Genomic DNA, 18,472 nt, shown 5'->3' with positions numbered 1-18,472 from the left:
AAAGAAAAATGTCTAAAGCTTTGAGAGGAGTGGAAGCATGTAGTGACAATACAGATTTTAAATACTTGTAGCTGTTTGTATAATTTTCCCAGGATTTGCCTCTCATTGACTTGAAGAGATAAGAGTGGAAAGACAAGTGGAAGGTTTTGTTTGGACCATGATGTAATAACATTTCAGCTTTTAAGGAATCTAAATAGGCTATAACATGAAGGATGCTGATAGTGGCCTCCTCTAAAAGTCAGTTTAAATAATAAGAACCGATGTCATTTTATTATTGCAATGCACCTTACTGACCATATATTTCATAGAACAAGATTTCATATGAAGATGTTAGTAGAAATTTCCAGAGAAGTTGTGGTAATCGTGCAGGTGGACTTTTAAGGAGTCATTTCTCAGTCTGGGAAATGTTCTTCTAAACTGCTCTGAGGTAATCTTATATCCTGAATTGAGAAAATGCATAAGTAAGTAAACCTTTATAGCAGAAAAAATGTTCTCTTAACCACAGAAGTTTCTTTTTAGGAGTTGCACTTGGCTTTTGGCCTCTATATCTTTGCAACTATTAGTTTCATTGATCTTTATGCTTCCTTAAGGACATGACTTTCTGACTTTCTGAACTTCAGGACTTTTGACAAAACAGTCACAACTACTGAAACCAAGCTATGTTTGAGCTGATTGTCGTGAAGGTGGAACAACCAGAGATCAGTGTGGGAACTTTTTTAATGATGAAAATAACGTGTCAAAACCACTTTCTTTTTCTTGACAAAATACTTCGGTTTCAGGCAAAAAAAAAAAATCTTTCCATTGTGTGTGGAATGAGATTTGAATAATGTTTTGAGATACTGCTACTGTAGCAATTCAGACTTTGATAGTGTCCGATAGACATGCTTGAAATGTATATGCCAGTTAACAAGATTATCACTTGAAAAGACAATTGTATTTTTACTGAAAAGTTTTTTAAGGTGATAAAATATATTGATATTTAATGAAGCATGAAACTTTTAAATGAACCATGAAAGCAATAGTTAAACTAATTAACTGAGTATAAAGCCTCTTAGAATACATAGGTTATGTGGGCTGTATTCTTGTTATTTCTGCCTGGTTAAACTGACAACTAGGATAACGTTCTCATATTATCTTTTAGGAGAAACAGTATTAAATGGTATCTTGTTTTTAATGCAAGGAAAAAGAGAAAATTGTTTGTACTGCTCAGAAACGCAGGGACAATGCAGTTTTAAAAATTACCCTTTAGTATTCTTGGACAATGGACTTCATCTGGGAAACAAAAACATACTGAATATGACTGCAAGTTACTTACATTCCTGCTTGCATACTGCAAGAGCCAGTTTCTGCAGTTCTTTCCATGTTAACGTTTGCCACCTGTTCTTAATTAGTATCACTATTCAACAGGTTGGAATTTATTCTTTTCTCCTGCTTGTGCATTTTGGTCTCTTAAAGGAGGAAAGATGCTTTTCGGAGAAGCAGTCGTCAAATACCTTGGGTTATCTGTAAAGAGAAAGAGATCCTCACATGGGATTACAGTTTAACATTGAACAAAGCCTTTATTGCATGCTTTTTTGCTGAACAGATGTCTCCTGCTGGATCACGACGTGCAATGCAGTCTGACACTGATGTGTTACAGTGCAAAGACTGAGACCTGGCCATGCTGGAGGTAGAAAGCAACCTCCTTGCTCTTCTATCCTCTGCTCAGGACTTCTGCACAGCTGGCAGCTGGTTTTACTAGGGGGAAGTTGTTACAGATTATTGGAGTTAAGGCAGCCTAAACCTGCTGAGAGTCTGTCCCCTTACTCTTGGTGCTCTGCTGGACAGAACTAGCATCCCTGTGTCTAAATGAGTAAAAGAGACAAAAGATCATCCCTTTGCCTGGGGCCTGGAGGAAGGAGGGGGTCTGCTTCTTTCTTCCCAACATTACTCACTGCCCATACAAGGAGGCTGACAGGAGAAGTGAGTATAAGGTATGCACAAGGAAGGCTGCCTCTGTGGTAGACAGTAGTCCAATGAACACAGCAAGAAATGAGAAATTACCATGTGAACAGGGGTACAGTGCTATGCTGCCTTGCTTCGGTAAATGGAATGATAAAGTCTTTTCAATGGATCTGCATGTGCCCAAGGTTACAGATAGCAAAACTCCTACATGGTATTTTCTAAAACACTAAGAATATTGCGATAACAGAAATTATCAGATCTGAGCATCTTTTAATTAAAATTGAGGGAAAAAAACTTCAGGAATTACTGGAAAAAAATGCTAAGTATGTATTTCTAATGTGAAGAAAAGCACAAATGTGCAGTGAAGGTTGAACAGTGCTAGAAGTTGTTGTGGGAGATGATGTGTTACAGAGTCCGGAGAATTATTTTTCTAAGTGTTTTCTTATTGCCCCTTCATAGTTGGCTGTTCTGCATTGCAGTCAGGTGGTATCAACAAAGAAATACTCCAACAACACTGCTGGAATCGATCTGCTTATTTTGCAGTTGAGTGCAACACTGTTTAATGGGCAAAGTGTTTCCATATAGATTTCATTTGAGTGCTACCATTCATAATGTATGAGGAAGTTTTAACAATATTAATTTTTGGTTTGCCCCTCAAGTAATACCACTTGCAAGTCAGTTGAAATAACAGTCTGTGCTCTCACACATATACAGATGTATGTTCTGTGTTCATTTAGGTTAGATTCAAACAGTAATTTCCCAGTGGCACTGGAACTGGAAGGTATTATCTCTAATTCCAATACAATTCTCTGTTGTTCTTTCAAATACCTGTATATTTCTATTTTGATTATCATAATAATTTTCTCTCTGTATTGTAATGATTAGTTAAGGAGCTGGCCAACACTGACATTTAAAGCATGAAACTTGTTTTTTTTTCACCTGATATTTTCACCATTAGATTAATATACCAGTAGAGTAATATATTACATTACTAGTGGAGTTTCTCTTGAGTCATACCAGTTATTTGAGAAGAATAGGAGGCTTGCACAATGTATTAATTTTTCAGAACTACAAACTAAATGGTCAGGCTAAGTTTTGTAGATAGAAACATAGCAGAACCTGGTATGAGTAACTAATACTATAGAGAAGTCGTAGCATAAACAAAAGATGTAAAGCTTCTGCAATAGAAGAGCACATACTGTATATTATCCTAACAAGGACAAAAGCAGAAGTCATCTAATGTCACTGATAACATATAAGGAGTTACCCATTGCAGCTAAAACATTTATATTTTAGTGCAGTTAAACATTTACTGGTCTGTGCGGTAGTTAACTGGTAACTTCTTTCTTTTTATGCAAAATAAGAAAAGAAAGTAGCTTTCAAAATGGCTTTTTAATAAGTGGGAGGCCTTCCTGATATAAAAAAAAACTGATTCAAAATTAATATGAGATATTATAAATGTCTGCAGATCTAATTAAAAATCTTTGTTTTACAGTGTGCGTTTTCTCTTGAAAGTTTCCTGAACCTGACTGTTTCATAATATATTCTTAGTTTAGTCATTACAAGATCACTGTTTTCATTTGTTTAAATTTAGTGGTTAAAGTGTTCCACAGAAGTAAGTGATCTCATTGCTGTCTGCTTTAAACCAGCTAAGTTAATCACCTGTGAGGTATTGTTTTCACTGGTCAGTTCTGGATAATTTTTTACCTTGGTTCCACTTGAAGGGAGACATTGTTTTTCATTGTGCTTTGTCAGTCTCTTTTGTCTCACAGTAGAGTTGCTGAAAGTACATGCTTGATTACTTCATACAATGAATGGCAAATAGCATTGGAAATTAGTGCAAGCTAATTTACCAAGTGTACTCTGATAGTGAAGAAACTGCCTTTCCAAGATTCAAAGCATGGAGAGCTTTTAAAGTGCATACATAATATTTTCTCATAATACAATGTGGTAATATAATTCTGTTTAGTGTATTTCCTCCAGATTATTTTTCTTGATTGTAAAGATTAAGTCTCTGCAAACAGTTGAGAACATGGGAATTGCCAATGCTAGTCAGATTAATGGTCTGTCTAACTCGCTGTTCAGAGTGGACACTGCCAGAGGCTTTGGAGGAAATTTCTTACTAACAAGGCATTGCTAATTGTAAGTGTTAAGAAAATCATGAACTAGGATCATAACTGGGAGGTTAAAACCAGTGAGGTTTTAGGATCTCAATTTCAGAATTTCCTTTCTAACTACAAAGCCTTGATTTTTTTAATTTTTTTTTTTTTTTAAGAAAATAAAGGCCAAGAATCACTGTTTCACTTACATGTAGTGTCTGTGTGGTGTAGTGTAGTTGAGAAACTACTATATTTCATAAGACTTGCAATAAAAATCATAATTTAACAATTTTTTGAGCCATAGTTTACTAATTTACTTGTACCCTGAAAAATTTCTCATACCTAATGTAATTTTGACTGAATTTTTGTGTAGTTCACCTACAAGCCTCAAGGTCTCCCAAAAAAGACTTGGGCTCAGAGGATGATATGAGTGTGAAGAAGCCCAGATTCCCAAATAGACAAAGATTTTTGGCTGATCCTATGCTAATAGAGGCAAGTGGCAATCTCCCCCCTATTCTGCCTTTTTTTCCTCCCCTTTGAAGCTCCAGTTTAACACACTTAAAGAGGGTTTCAGGGGGTCTGATACCCACTGCCCTGCAGCTGGTGTCTCTGTTTTCTTAGCTGACGGGCAATAGTGCCTCTTAGCTGGCTATAGAAACAATAGAACAGTGGCCATTGTGTTTACGGACAAAGGGTGCTAGCTCTCTAGTAGTGGTGGAGGGGAAGCCTGAAAGGTTTGGCAGCCCCAAGGCGAGAGTGATTGGGATATTTCCCATCTAGAAACAAGTCTTCCAAGCAAACCTTTGAATGTTCAGTCAGCAGCTACTGCGAAGCCCCTCCAACTAGAGTGCCAACAACCCCGCAGATACGGTGACACACAGCAAAGATGTACGTGGTAGCTGGGGACTGCAACATCCAGAAGATTCACCATGTTGTGGAAAAAGACCAAATGTGGTTTGAAAAGGCCATGGTGACTTATGACTAATCTACATGAAGAATACATGGACAGAGTCTTACTTACTGCTTTGGTCTCTGTCCTCTTTAGTATTTGTTGTCTTACAATATGCTTTTTTGGGTATGCTCTTTACTCCCCATTTTGGTGAACACAGAATGCACACAAACAAGACTGGAAGCCAATTACAAGGGAAACATTAAAACCAAATGTTTCCAAAGCTCTTAATTACTGTGCCTCAACAGACAGAAAATCCCCTAGGGAAATTACCTTTTGCTCCTTTGTTGCAGTTCTTTTATTTCTAGCTGTTATTCTAACAGTAACAACAGGACAGATTTTCAGATAATTTTAATAGCTTTCTTTCATACCGATTAATTCAGTTATTGCAGAATTTATTGATCTAAGAGATAATTTAATTTGATCTGGTGTTATGTATTTGGTATGTTGTGCGTTTCAGAACACCAAGCAATTAAAACTGTTTTTGCTGTTATATGTTTCTGTTGTATTATCATTTATACATGGGAAGCATAGTTTACAATTTCAGAGGTTTGGTGAAGCAGTTTCATTTTATAACCTGAGTTACTTGGCAGAATTAACAAGTTACTACTCTTGACTTGGAGTAGACAAAGAAATTGGTTGGTTTTCAATCAATATCTGATAAAAGAAAATGTGTTTAAAGGGAAATAATTTCATATGGGACTCTGCCTCCAAAAAGTATGAGTGATATAAATTAAAAGAATCTCATCTGAAATTCAGTGTACCTAAATAAAAGTAGTTGTATTTTTCTGTATTCTTTGAATGTTCTTCAGAAGATTGCGGTGAAATATATTTGCATGTCAAGGATGAGTGACGCTTAGCTATTCTACTAAGAACCAACTATAGAGAATAAACAGGGAAAATAGGCAAGCTAATGAATGAGGAAGTGAATGGATTAAAATATTTCCATAAAATATTTTTACTGTTTATACATGTTAACTATTACTGTTAGTTACTGATAAAGAACAGTTTTGATTTATGTGTAATATGTTTATTTGGAATAACTGACATGCTAATCAACCGCAGCTCTTCCTGTGAGCCAGCTCAGGACTGATTCCACCTCCTCAACTATTGTTGCCTTTATTGGACTATCTCCTGATTTATATCTTAGTATATAAGAAAAGAAATTGCTTCTCTTGCTTATTTAAAATATTAGGTCCACGTATTTTTCTTAGAATCTATAGCCTCATTCAAAACCCACTGATGTCCTCCAAAGAGGTTCCCATTTATCTCAGCTGATGTGGATTCAAGACATTAAGGGATTCCTGGTTGTCCTTTCACTGTCCTGAAATTGTCAGGCTTTGGGTCAATGATACAACAAACCTGGACTGCGGGCTCCTCTTGCACTGTGGGTATATGATGCCAAATGCTGATGTGGGACATAGTCATTCTGCCAGTTCACATTTATTCAGCGCGTTTGAACACATTTTCTGACAGCTTGCCTTTTAGCAGCAGGCTCATGTCAGGTCAGATGTCCATGTTGCACCCATTTAACTTTATGCTAGATCAGATGTGGTCTGTAATCCTGCAGCTGGCTCAAAGTCAGCATAAGCTTCCTATCTTGTGCTCTGACTTAGCTCAACAGACATGTGATTGTATGCTCAGGCCTGATTCAGATCAAATTAATACTGCTCAGTGACCTGCAGGGCACAGATGAGATATTAATGATGGTCTTTTGGCACATTTACATCTGTATGAAACACTGGATAAGATGTTATGACTTTGCTTTTCATAGCAGTAGTCTTTTACTTTGCAGTCTCTTTCAACAGTGGGAGCTGATGATAGGTTCTTTCTTGATAATCTCTTTCTCCCCCCTGCCCCCAGCCTTTTAAGTGGAAGAATTGTCATTTTTCCCCATAACAACAATTGTTTATCAACGATAAAAAGAGCAAAACCTTTTCCTTCCACTTCTGCACCAGAGAAATGCCCGGGCAAATATTTATCAGGACCGGAGCCTTGCATTACTTTAGTCTGTTATCCTAGTAATACAATGCCTCCAAAGTACTCCTTTTCTCATTTTTTCCTTTCAGTGACCAGACCATCTTTGGCCTTCATCCTTATCCTTACACAACAAATTCTCTTAGCTGTTCTCAGCATCACTGAGGTGCTGTTTATGCATGGATAGTAACAGCAGACCCTATAATTGAAAAGGAAACCAGGATGTATTGAGGATGCAACATTCTGTATTTCACAGTACTGGTTTGACACTGCTCCCTTTTCTGGTTTTGCTTTTGGGATTTTTTTCTTCTGTCATGTAAGTTCCAAGTAGCTGAGGCTTAATCGCGTATAAATAGCAATTTCACTGTATGGTTGCAGATTGTCGGCTGAACCAATATATGGCCTGTCCCTGAATGAAAATCTTACAAGTGCACAGCCCTTGATTTCCTGGATATGATAAAGTAGATGTTATTGCTACCACTGAAATTTGTTGGAAGTGGCTTATGAGTGAAGGGCATTATGGTGTCATCCAGGGAAGAATCAGTATATATTTGGTACATTTTTGTGGTAAAGCTGCTTTTCTCAATGCTAAATAATAGGTTTACATCTTATTAGTCAATATATATAGGCTCTACAAGCATTACATCCGTGTTTCAGTGTCAAAACCAGTTGGATTTCTTATGTTATTATAGCACGCTTCCCTGTCTTTTATATCCTTTGATGCAGAAAGCCTTTGGTTCTACATACTAAAGACACTTTTCTAAAAAATAGCTGACTGAACGTATGTAATGTACACACACATATAGGCATATTATGTAGTATTATGTATTTTATATGATGTGAATGTGTCATGTAAATTTTTTACTTCACCCCACCCAGCCTTTTGCTAAGAGGGCAACTATTACCAGGGGCAGCTTACGCTTTTTGCCTAATTTTTGCTAGCTGGTTCCATTTTAGCACTCTGTAACATTATAAAAGCAACTGCTGAGTAGCACACTGAATCAGCTTTAGTGAGTTCAAAATACAGACTGCTTCACAGGAAAGAAAATAAAATGCCTTCTCTTATTCTTTTGATTTAATTGGACATCTTTAGTGAGAGCAGACAGTAATCCTACAAAGCTTAAAAGCTTTTTTTCTGGTACCCACAATGGAGTTGAGTGCAGTACGAGGAATTCCCCTTACATGTTTGTCCTCGGAAATTTCCAGTCCTTCTAGCTAAATTTCAGGATGGGTTATTAAATGTTTTCTTCTTTCCTTACCCTTGAGTTTTCAGCCAGATGCTGTATTCTTCACTTATGTTTTGAAGTAGTAGCAATGAGCAAGTTGTTTTTCTTAAAGGGCTGCCGTATTTCATCCCAAGGAGTACATTTTGGTGATAGATCATGCAATCAACTTGTAACATCTGTACATGAATTTACAAAGCACTTAGGATCCCAGTGGACTGAGAATCATGTATGTGCTCCTCATGTATATGTGAGATATTACTAATTAGTCAAAGAGAAGAATAATAATTTGAAAAGAAGGCACAGACCTCTGAAACAGGAATAAACATACCTATTTGTTCTCTTTTTTTTAGAAAAAGAAAAGCTATAATTTGAAATTTCTAGGGTGAATTGCAAATTTTTAAGATGATCCTATTTCATGTGGAGGAGATTGAAGGATTTGGATTTTCTTCCTATGACTTGAGGGCCATAAATGCCTTACTGTACTTCTCTGTGAAGTTCACAACCCATTTGAACATCCTTGAGAAAAACTAGTATGTGAGTTGTAAAACCAAGTCAAAAGTAGATTTAATTTAGAAAATGGTTTAAATTGAAGTGCTTTTCACTATTTGTCCTGATGTTGCTATCCTGCTTTGGGGAGTAGTCTGAACACGGGGAAGCAGCTAGAAATGTGAATCATCTAATTTTTAATTTCCAACTGTCATGAGAATTTGCTAGATATCCAACAACTTCCATATTATGACCTACATTTTAACTTTTTCATCTTGATGTGTTTTAATGCAGGGGATCTTGTAAACCACCATCTGTGACCTAAATCAGAACACAAAGTACGCAGAGCATTTTGCAGATATGTCCCACTTGCCAGCTACTTCTGTAATCATCTTGTGCTACTGTGTAATAGCCATCAATTTGAGTCACGGCAGCAGTGACTAAGAGCAGATTGTGGCCTTTTAAAGAAAGTCCAGAACGCTTCTCTGCTTGATCCAGCTCAAGTTCCCCTCCCCAGACCTCTGAGGAATGCTGGGTTCCAGCTGTTAACTCTCTCCTGCCGGGGAAACTATGCAGCCTGTGCACTTCGCCACACCAGACCTATTGCAGGGATTGCAATTCACATGCATGCCTGTAGTCCCGTTGCTTTTTGGATAGCTAGTAGTAGGAATGATGGAAGGGCTTGCAATGGCTTGGAGCTGTGGGGTTTGGTAGGATTCAAGGCACAGTGGTGTTCCTGCAGCCTCCTTGGGTTGTCTCTTCCCTCCTTCTTCAGAGAAAGGTGTGCTTATGGCTTGGCTGTCCCTCAGCTGAGGGCTGCTCCTTTACCCGGACTCTTCCAGTGGTGTTTTTTCTGATGTCTATCCATGATGCCTGGTCTTTAGTTTATGTACTTCAGCACATGTTTTAAACGTGCATAATTTATTAATTCCCCTTTAGAATATTGCTTTTTGTGTTTGGAGAAGTTGACAAAATCCTTGTATTGGTCCCCTGTTTCGTCCTCATCTGAAGATACTCAGTTCCAGTCACTTTTCCCACTTTGCAAAGTGATGTGAGTTCTGTGGCCTCATCGTGGGTTCATGAGAGATGAATACTAACCTGCCTCGTTTATTTTTAGGAGGTCTTGGTTATGGACCCCAGTGCAAGTCCATTGGAAAAGGCAGCTGCAACAATGTAATAGTCAACAGCAGTCCCATGACAGTTCAACAGCTGGGACCTGTTTCACCTCCTGCTAATCAGATTTCAACATCATGCAACCAGATCAGCCCTAGCTTACAGAGATCTATGGATGCTTCCAGCCTGAGTGCTTCTCCATCAGATACAAGGTCCTGAGTTACTTTTTTATATTCAGTACTTTAAAAAGAGGGTATTTTAATTCTCCTGTAATATAAATACAACCTTTCTGGTTATTAAAATGGCCTAAATGATGCTCTGTTATGCCACGGGAAATTTAATTCAATGCAATTTAGCTCACATCAGCTATAATATTGTTTGGATCATTCAAATCATGGGTGAAATTTGGCCACGCATTTTCTATGTTTGATAGGGCTTTTTTGTTAGATAAAGATTTTTATAATCACTTAACTATATTAACTAAGGACAGGAAATGTTATGGAGGATGAAAGCAGAAATAGTCCACGTGTTACATCCTCGGGGCAGTGACCTGTTTTAAACTTACCGTAGTGCTAAGGGGGTTATGTTGGTGCCTGTTAAGTAACACTAATATCAGACAAAATAAACTTCAATGCCCTGCTAACGTTTCTCTCCCCTCATCAAATACCTTTGCATTCAAATTGTTTAATCGTTTACATAATTAAGTTAATCAGATCAATTGTTCCCAGTCTCCACTGAGCCAGCAGTTAACTTTATCTGTTAGACTTATGTCCCTGAAAACTTGTCCATTTTCCTAGCTCTGGTGCATAGTTTAATAAAAACTATGTCCTCTCCCTGTAAATCCTGCCTTTTTATATTGCTACACAGATAAATATTTGTTGATTAATTTTTAAATGCTTAAATAACTTTTGAGATTATGCCTTTGAGTATTGTCGACAAACACAAATGAAGGGAAAATAGTTATTTGACAACCTCCGTACAAATATATTAAGCACATCCCTGGATATTAAACATACAGTGAGAAAACATTCTGGTTCGTTATTTCAGAAGCTATGCTCCCACTTTTGTAGATGTGACTCGTGTAACAGTTGCCTACTGAGCTGAGATATAACCGTTCTTATTTACAAAAGGCCACAAAGAGTCTTTATTCTCAAAACAGTTTACATTTTACTATATTACTTTATTACAAGCCAAAGAACATTCTTGAAATAGTTAAAACTGGTATTATGTAACTGGAAGAAAACCTTGCTTTACTATAAGGTAGTTTGTGACATTTCTGTCACTTCAGTTGTGAAGACTGAGTCCCCCGGGACAATTTACAGAATTAATTATGCTTCCTATGTAAATGTGTCAGGGAAAACCATTCAGTGCTAAGATGATGACAAATGACAAATCCAGAGACATGCCTTTGAGACAGAACAAAACTGATGATATAAAAATATCATCAAGTAATTATTACTTACTTAATAAGTTTTAGGTGTGCCTGTATGGTTCTGAACACTGTTATTTTTATCTGAATGTGTGGCTGGGTGTACTATGACAGTACCGAGTTATACATTTTTGTTTTTATTTTGAAGAAACATTTACTAAGGGCGAACTGAAGTTGAAACTCTGGCAGAATCGAGGCTTTAGTGTCCCTAGAGTCTCTTTTAATGATTTATCAATGAAGGTGTTATAAAATCAGTTTGTCACACAAAGAATGTCCATTTCAGCAATTTTGCTCTCAAATTGACTATTTTATAGGGCAAAACAAGTTTAAAGTCAGATTTTAATTCACAGATTGTTGAAACACTTTTTTTTTTTTTTTTTTTTTTTTTTTTAAAATAGCTTCAGCAATAAACTGCATTTGCCTAAACTGGTTGCCTAAGCTGACTCCATAATTCTTCAGGGGCTGAGTGCTTTCTCTGAATTGTATCTCAGGCATCATGAACTGTGCTCTGGCAGCTCAATCCAAACCAGATTATTTGCTGAATTGACCCAAACCAAAATAACTTGTCTTGATTTTTACTGATGGAAGAAAGAAAAAAGTTGGCAAAATTGGAGTTTTGCTACAGATAACATCAGATTTTGGTATATATAGACCATGAGGGATAAAACCTTCCCCATCTTTTTTGAGAGTTTCCCAAAAACTTTTGCTAAGTATTCAGTTATGCTGCTTGAAACCAGATGTAATGCTGCCATTTACTTTGATGCAACTCGGAAAAGGACCTAGGAAAGAGCAAAGGGTTCTTGGCTAGTAAAACAGAAGATCATGCAAAAAGATAAGAAAACATAGTTTTCACTCTTCCGTGTTTATGTTTAAGATTCTGGGTTATACTTGACACTGTGGCCTCTGTACACAGAGGGAGAATAGAAGGTAATTGCAGGAATCTATTGTAAATATTCATGAAAGATCTGGTCCAAACTCAAGCTGGTTTAGATTAAAATAAGCAGATGTGCCAATTAATACCATCTGAGAATCTGGCACAGAGAATCTGGCACAGTGGTATAGCTGGCCCTTCATTTTCATATTAGGTATATTTATTTTCCCCCAGAAAACTACTTAGTCACAGGGTGGCCTGGGTTTTAAAGAAATTTTCTTTGTTTTGGGAGCTGGAATCTTTGTTACTTTTGAATTTAGAGGCTGAAGTGAGAACAAAACTTCTTCAGATTAGCTGGCTCTTATTGTATACTTGAAATTCTGGGCCAACTTTTAATTTTTGTCCCATTACGAGACTTTTAAAATGCAGTTTTTCTTCAGCTTCACTGACGGGTTTGTCCCTTTGTGTTAGGCATTAGTAGCTTTTTGAATGACACTGGTCCTACTATGCATCTGATTAAAAGTCGTGACATTACAAAAATGGACTTATTATACTGATGCATGATTTTTTTCCCCTACTTATAGAAGAGAATATAAAAATTTAATAATCAAACTGGCAAAAAAACCCCTGTTTATATTTTCCAGATATAAATATATATAGCCTAGCATGGAAAATCAAACCTTACTTATTTTTCTTGCTCTGTTGAAGACTGTGGATCTGTATTTGGGGTCACAGCATACTAACATGATTTAACTGCCCTATAATGAACTGTGCTTTAACAAAGCCCATTGGTAACAGACCCAACAGCCTGAATCAATTTTTTTCACAAATAATTATCCCTTTAGATCTAAATCTTACACAAGGTTGACCTGATATAGCAATCCCATTTTTCTAATTTCTCAATGCAAATTGTAGTCAGCATGTTAATTGTGTTTTTCTTCAGTGCTCTGTTTCGATAGTGCCATTTAAACCCTGATGGAGTAACGTAACCTCCATAACAGTACCCTATACTGACACTCAATCTGAACAGGATGTTTCTTATTCTGATACAGCAAATCAACCATCCGTTACAAAGCAAGTGTCTTCAGCAAAGGAGCATTTACCCATCTATCCTGTAGGTCACCACGGCAAGGCTGGGTGATATTTAAAGCTACATTTTCGCTGTTCATGAGCTATCTCAGTGCGCAGACATAGCACGTGCAAACTGCTTCCTCTCTCCCTCAGCCTGTGCCAAGCTTTCCCTCTAGACAAAAAGGGGCTGAGGGGGTAGCCACGGTGCCCTGAGCACCAATTCCCCTCATCCAGCCTTCTGGCAATGACTGGGCTATGTTCCTGCAGCATGATCCAGCCCTTAAACCAAAGTCACTGCAAACCAACTTTTCTTCCTTCATGTTGGTTGACTTTCAAGTGCTGGAAAATGCTGTAATATTAAGTAGTAGGAAAAACCCCATCATGCAGGGAGTGCTCGTGCGGTGGGCAGAGTAAGATAAGAAAAACACTGTGATTTTTCAGCTTTATCCTCGTGGCTAGAACTGAACGTGGAAAGCTATATACCTTCCTCTTGCCTGAATGACTTTACGTACTGTTTTCATATATTGTTTCAATGTTGCTGATCTAATTGAAAGATAATCCACAGATCTCAGAGGTGAAAAGTCAATTTACCAAGCAAAATCATGGTAATTTGGTAAATATTGACATATTCACTGGAAGTAGCTCCAGAGCCATTGTTTAGGATCTGTTCTTGCTCTTTTAGGTTGACTGATGTTGTTGTAAATGGGATTCAGATCCCCAGTTTTAGCCTACCACTAATTCTTACATTCAGTAGTTTCATGTATCTCCACCGAAGCTGCAGTCACTGCAGTAGGGCTGTGGTGCAGACATACGATGCAACTATGAGCCTTAACAGATCTGTCCATGGATCCTTGTTTCCTGAAGCAGTGTCTATAAGAAAATCTTGCAGAACTCAGAAGCAACTGCACTATTGCTTACCCTGAGTGGACATCAAAACTTGCTTCCCTATTTAAAAAAAAGCAGCAAGTAAAATACGTAGAAGTGCTTCCTCAAAGGTGCTTGCTGTAATGGTGTCTGTATCAAGGAAGAGATGAGATTTGTTTTTATTAATTTTCTTTACGGTGCATACCTTCTCTTTTAGAAATTTGAAGTTTGTAGCAATATAAAACCATGTAGTAAAATAATTATAAATAACTGACTATGGGAACTTACCTTTGTAAATAAGAATACATTATTCCTTGCCTACATGACAGTTCCTTTGGATTATTGCATGTAAATAATTCATATACTGTTTACTTAGAGCTTTAAGAAATGTTTTTCAACACCTGGTATTTAAGGTACCTATTAGCACTTATTAGCTGTCTTTTTTTAAGTTAATTTGACTTCCTGAAGCCTTTGTATGATAGGAGGAACTATTGTGTATCTTGTTTTTTATGTGAGAAGCTGAGAAGCAGTGACTGACTTGTCCACCTTAAAAAATGCATTTTAGATTTAGAAGAGAAACCAAATTTCCTATGTACTTGATCCACCATTGAAATACTATGCTTCTTGTGTATTGTGAAAATACTAAACCCAGGAGTTAACACCCAACACATAAGATGCAGAGGCTTCTGTGTCTACGAGATCTCCAGGTTTATCTAGATACATACCTGGTTCTTCCTACTGTTAGAGCCCCTTAAAAATAGAAATTAATATACTGATAGCACCACCGGCTGGCAGGAAATCCAAGTCTGCCAAGATGTGAACTGGAAACATAAAGACATAAATTCACTTGGCCTCTACCCAGCATTTGCAGACATGAATCAGGGACCCTGATGTCCTTGTATTTCCTTTTTATACTCTTCTGTAGAAAACAATATTGTAAAGAGCTTATGAGTTCTTTTTTTAAGCTACCCATAGGACATTTGCAGCATAAACAAGTTTCATAATATTTCTGTGAAAAAAACAACGATAACAGCAAGATTACACTTTTGTGAAAACTTTTGATTGCTGACTTGGAGGCAGACACATCATCAAATCAAAACTAAATAAACCCCTTCAACCAGTTCTTCTACATTATTCATTTATTTTGTTTGTTTTGTAAAGTTAGATATTATCTATATTTACAAACGAGCTATTTCTGTAGAGAATACTATTTGTATGCGTTACAATTGGCAAAGTCATTGTCGTGGTCAGGTTAAATATTTATCCTTTATTATTCCGTTTTCTTCCCATCTTTGCCAGCAAAAATAATAGTCAACTGAAATCAATATGAGTTTCATACAAGGCAGGAGCATAACGCTTTGGCTTCAGAAGCCCAAACCTATTTACACCACAGTTGATGAAAAAATTTGCACTGATTTCTGCAGTGATGCATCAAGAACCTTTACGGCAACTTTTCTCAAAATCTTGACGTTTTAAAGTTGGTTTCCTAAGTGATCTTGTTACCTATGTATTGCCTGAGAGTGCTAAAGTTGCACTAACTGAGAGTGCTCAAATTGAGTACCTAAAATTAGGGAGAACTTTTCTCACATGTGGCCTTTCTTTAATTTTATGTTGTGTGTGAAGATAGAAGAACCACTGCTGAATTGTCTAACTGGTTACTTACTTTATTGTGCCTTTATTCCAGGTCGCTCTTGTCACGTGAGTCTCTGGCCTCTACAACATTAAGCTTGTCAGAAAGTCAGTCCACTTTGAGTGTTAAGCAAGAGTGGTCGCATGGGTACAGGACATTTCCTTCTGTTCCTCCTGACCAAGGTTTACAAAACGGCAGTGAGCTGGGGGACTTACTAAATTTTTCACCTGAAACATCTGTGTCCAGTAACTGTGTCTCTAACTCGTTACCGTCCTACTTATATGGCATGGAAAATAAGCATTCCCCTTACTCTAGTCCTCGCCACTCCTCAGCCCGGTCTCAATCAGCCCGCTCCAAAAAGAGAGCACTCTCTCTGTCTCCTCTGTCTGACGGCATTGGGATCGACTTCAATACAATCATCCGTACATCCCCAACCTCCCTGGTGGCCTACATCAACAGCTCCAGGACATCACCAGCAAACGTCTCCCCACAGCCTGAGGTCTATGGACATTTTTTGGGAGTGAGAGGAAGCTGTATACCCCAAAGTTGCTCTATTCCAACTGCCCAGAAAGGCCTTCTCATGGCTAACGGCAATGTCACCTTCCCAGGGTACGTTGAGAATGGGGCTGGTGAGTACCAGCGGATGCAGCAGTTGGAGCAAGCCAGCTTGCAGATGGCCGCCACAAGTAACATGGTGATCCAGCAGGGCATGCCACCTGCGGACAACCAGGCAGTGGGCGTCCTGAAAAATGAACGGCTGGATTACTTCTCAGGCCATACAGTCGACATGCCTCCTCCACCCCTGCTGCCGGCGCCTCCTCCACAAGGGCCACCCCCACCATACCATGCTCACCAGCACCGGCATCCACACAGCCTCCCCAGTCACATTCACCCGCTGCCTGTGCCGCCTCCTGCCCCAGACTCCCTGTTTGACGAAGATGGTGAGCTAGATGATTTCAATGGCAAGCATGGCTGTCGCTGGGTTGACTGTGGTGCACTGTATGACCAGCAAGAGGAACTTGTGCGGCACATAGAGAAGATACATATAGACCAGAGGAAAGGAGAGGACTTCACTTGCTTCTGGGCAGGGTGCCCACGAAGGTACAAGCCATTTAATGCCCGTTATAAACTGCTGATTCACATGAGAGTCCACTCAGGAGAGAAGCCGAACAAATGCACAGTAAGTCTGAATTCTGTCTCTCTTACCAATAAAAGGCTCTCTATTCCTCATGAAAATACGGAGAAGTTGTAATTCTGCCTTTGTTTTTCCTGGTTAATGGTGTGCTTTTTTAACTAGTCTGTGTGAATGAATGACTGCTACATCTTTCCACCTAGATAGAAAGAAAAGGTATTCTTTAATTTAGTATGTACCGACAGATAGGATTAGGCAGAATTTTATTTTCTAAATTTATAAACTTTACTGTAGACTGCAAAAGTGACATGGTAGACCTTCATAAAGCAAAACTTAAGTACCATCAGTACTTAAGTACCTGCATGAAGGATGCATGCGGGAAAAGTGCCGCAGAATAAATGGCACAATTTATCCTGTAATATTCTTGCATCATGTTACTCCTTTTTGAGTTGAGGAATTTTCAGGATCTTGCATAATGTTACCATGAGAAACTGAGAAGAGTTGGGTATTTTTTCAGGCAGTTGTTTGTTTCATTACTAACAAAAAACAGACCCACAGCCCTGTTTCCATGAATACAGTAGGAATAAAACACATAATTTCTCTGTTCACAGATTCTAGCAGTGAACATTCAACCCCTAAAGTCATGTTTTTCTTGCTGTTTTTCTTAGGGTCACTGCAGGTCAGTCTCACACATACGTAATCACATGGGGTAACAATCCAGCCAGTAAACCCTAGGGTCAGTTTATGTTTACATGCCAGTGAACCTCCTATAATCTCTGTAATTCAGATTCTGGATTGGCCTTACATATAGTCTGTATTTTGGATGACGATTAGTTTACCCTTACTAAGTGCTTATTTAGTGTCAGCAGAAAGCAGCCTCACCAGTGCTGTTTCTAGTCCTCAGCATAACCTAACAAAACAATGAATATATAATTTCTAGGAATGACTGCTGATTATTATTCACTTGAAAAAAAACATATTTGTTTATAAGTTGTGAAATATAAATTGGTATTAGGAGGCTATTTCAGTGTGTGCCTAGCTGAATAATTTTCTTACCATGATGTAGATGTTTGCTTGCACAGTAGATAGAGGAAATTTTTTTCTTTCACTTTTGTTACTTCAAAGGGCCAATCTCCTTCAGGGAGAGCAGATATCTTCCCAGATTTCTCTCTTTAATTTAAAGGACCCGGTAGAGATTGTGTCACGACACTAGGAAGACTCTTTATCCTTCCTTTTTGTCACACCAGAGCCTGAACTCGGGCTCTCTGCTCTCTGAATTTTTTTTTTTTAAATTCCATAATATTCTCTTTTCTGCTCTCCAGATATATTGGATCAGAGTTTACCATTAATTTCAGTCCCTCCTCAGGGATTTCTTGTGAGCTTTGTGGGGAGAGAGAGAAGGAGAAAAAAGAATTATTAGAAGTCAAGAAAGTAATTTTTCAAGAGAATAGCACACGGGAAAAAAGAGACAGACATCAGCAGATGAGTGAGGACAGACTCACCATATGAAGAAAGAGGGCAGGAATGGTGAAAGAGCACCGAAAAAAGAGTAATGCAAGTACTGAGAGTCTTTCTAGTAGGAGAATTATGATGAGGGATCCAGTAAGACTAGGAAAAACATTGTATTAGTAGCACGATATAGTCCCTGCCCTGCCTGTTCACAAAGGATGCTTACAGTAAC

General features: G+C 38.0%; 1 protein-coding gene across 1 annotated transcript in view; it reads left to right on the top strand.

Moving 5' to 3' along the window:
* GLIS3 (GLIS family zinc finger 3) overlaps nt 1–18,472 on the top strand; it is a 175,701-nt gene that overhangs the window by 25,883 nt on the left and 131,346 nt on the right. The window contains exons 2-3 of the mRNA XM_076362512.1: nt 9,799–10,006; nt 15,714–16,839. Coding sequence (XP_076218627.1) covers nt 9,799–10,006; nt 15,714–16,839 — 1,334 coding nt within the window. The remainder of the gene's footprint in view (nt 1–9,798; nt 10,007–15,713; nt 16,840–18,472) is intronic.

Source organism: Aptenodytes patagonicus, chromosome Z, assembly GCF_965638725.1.
Source record: "Aptenodytes patagonicus chromosome Z, bAptPat1.pri.cur, whole genome shotgun sequence".
NCBI classification, from domain to species: Eukaryota; Metazoa; Chordata; class Aves; order Sphenisciformes; family Spheniscidae; genus Aptenodytes; species Aptenodytes patagonicus.
This window is presented reverse-complemented; position numbering and strand designations above follow the sequence as displayed.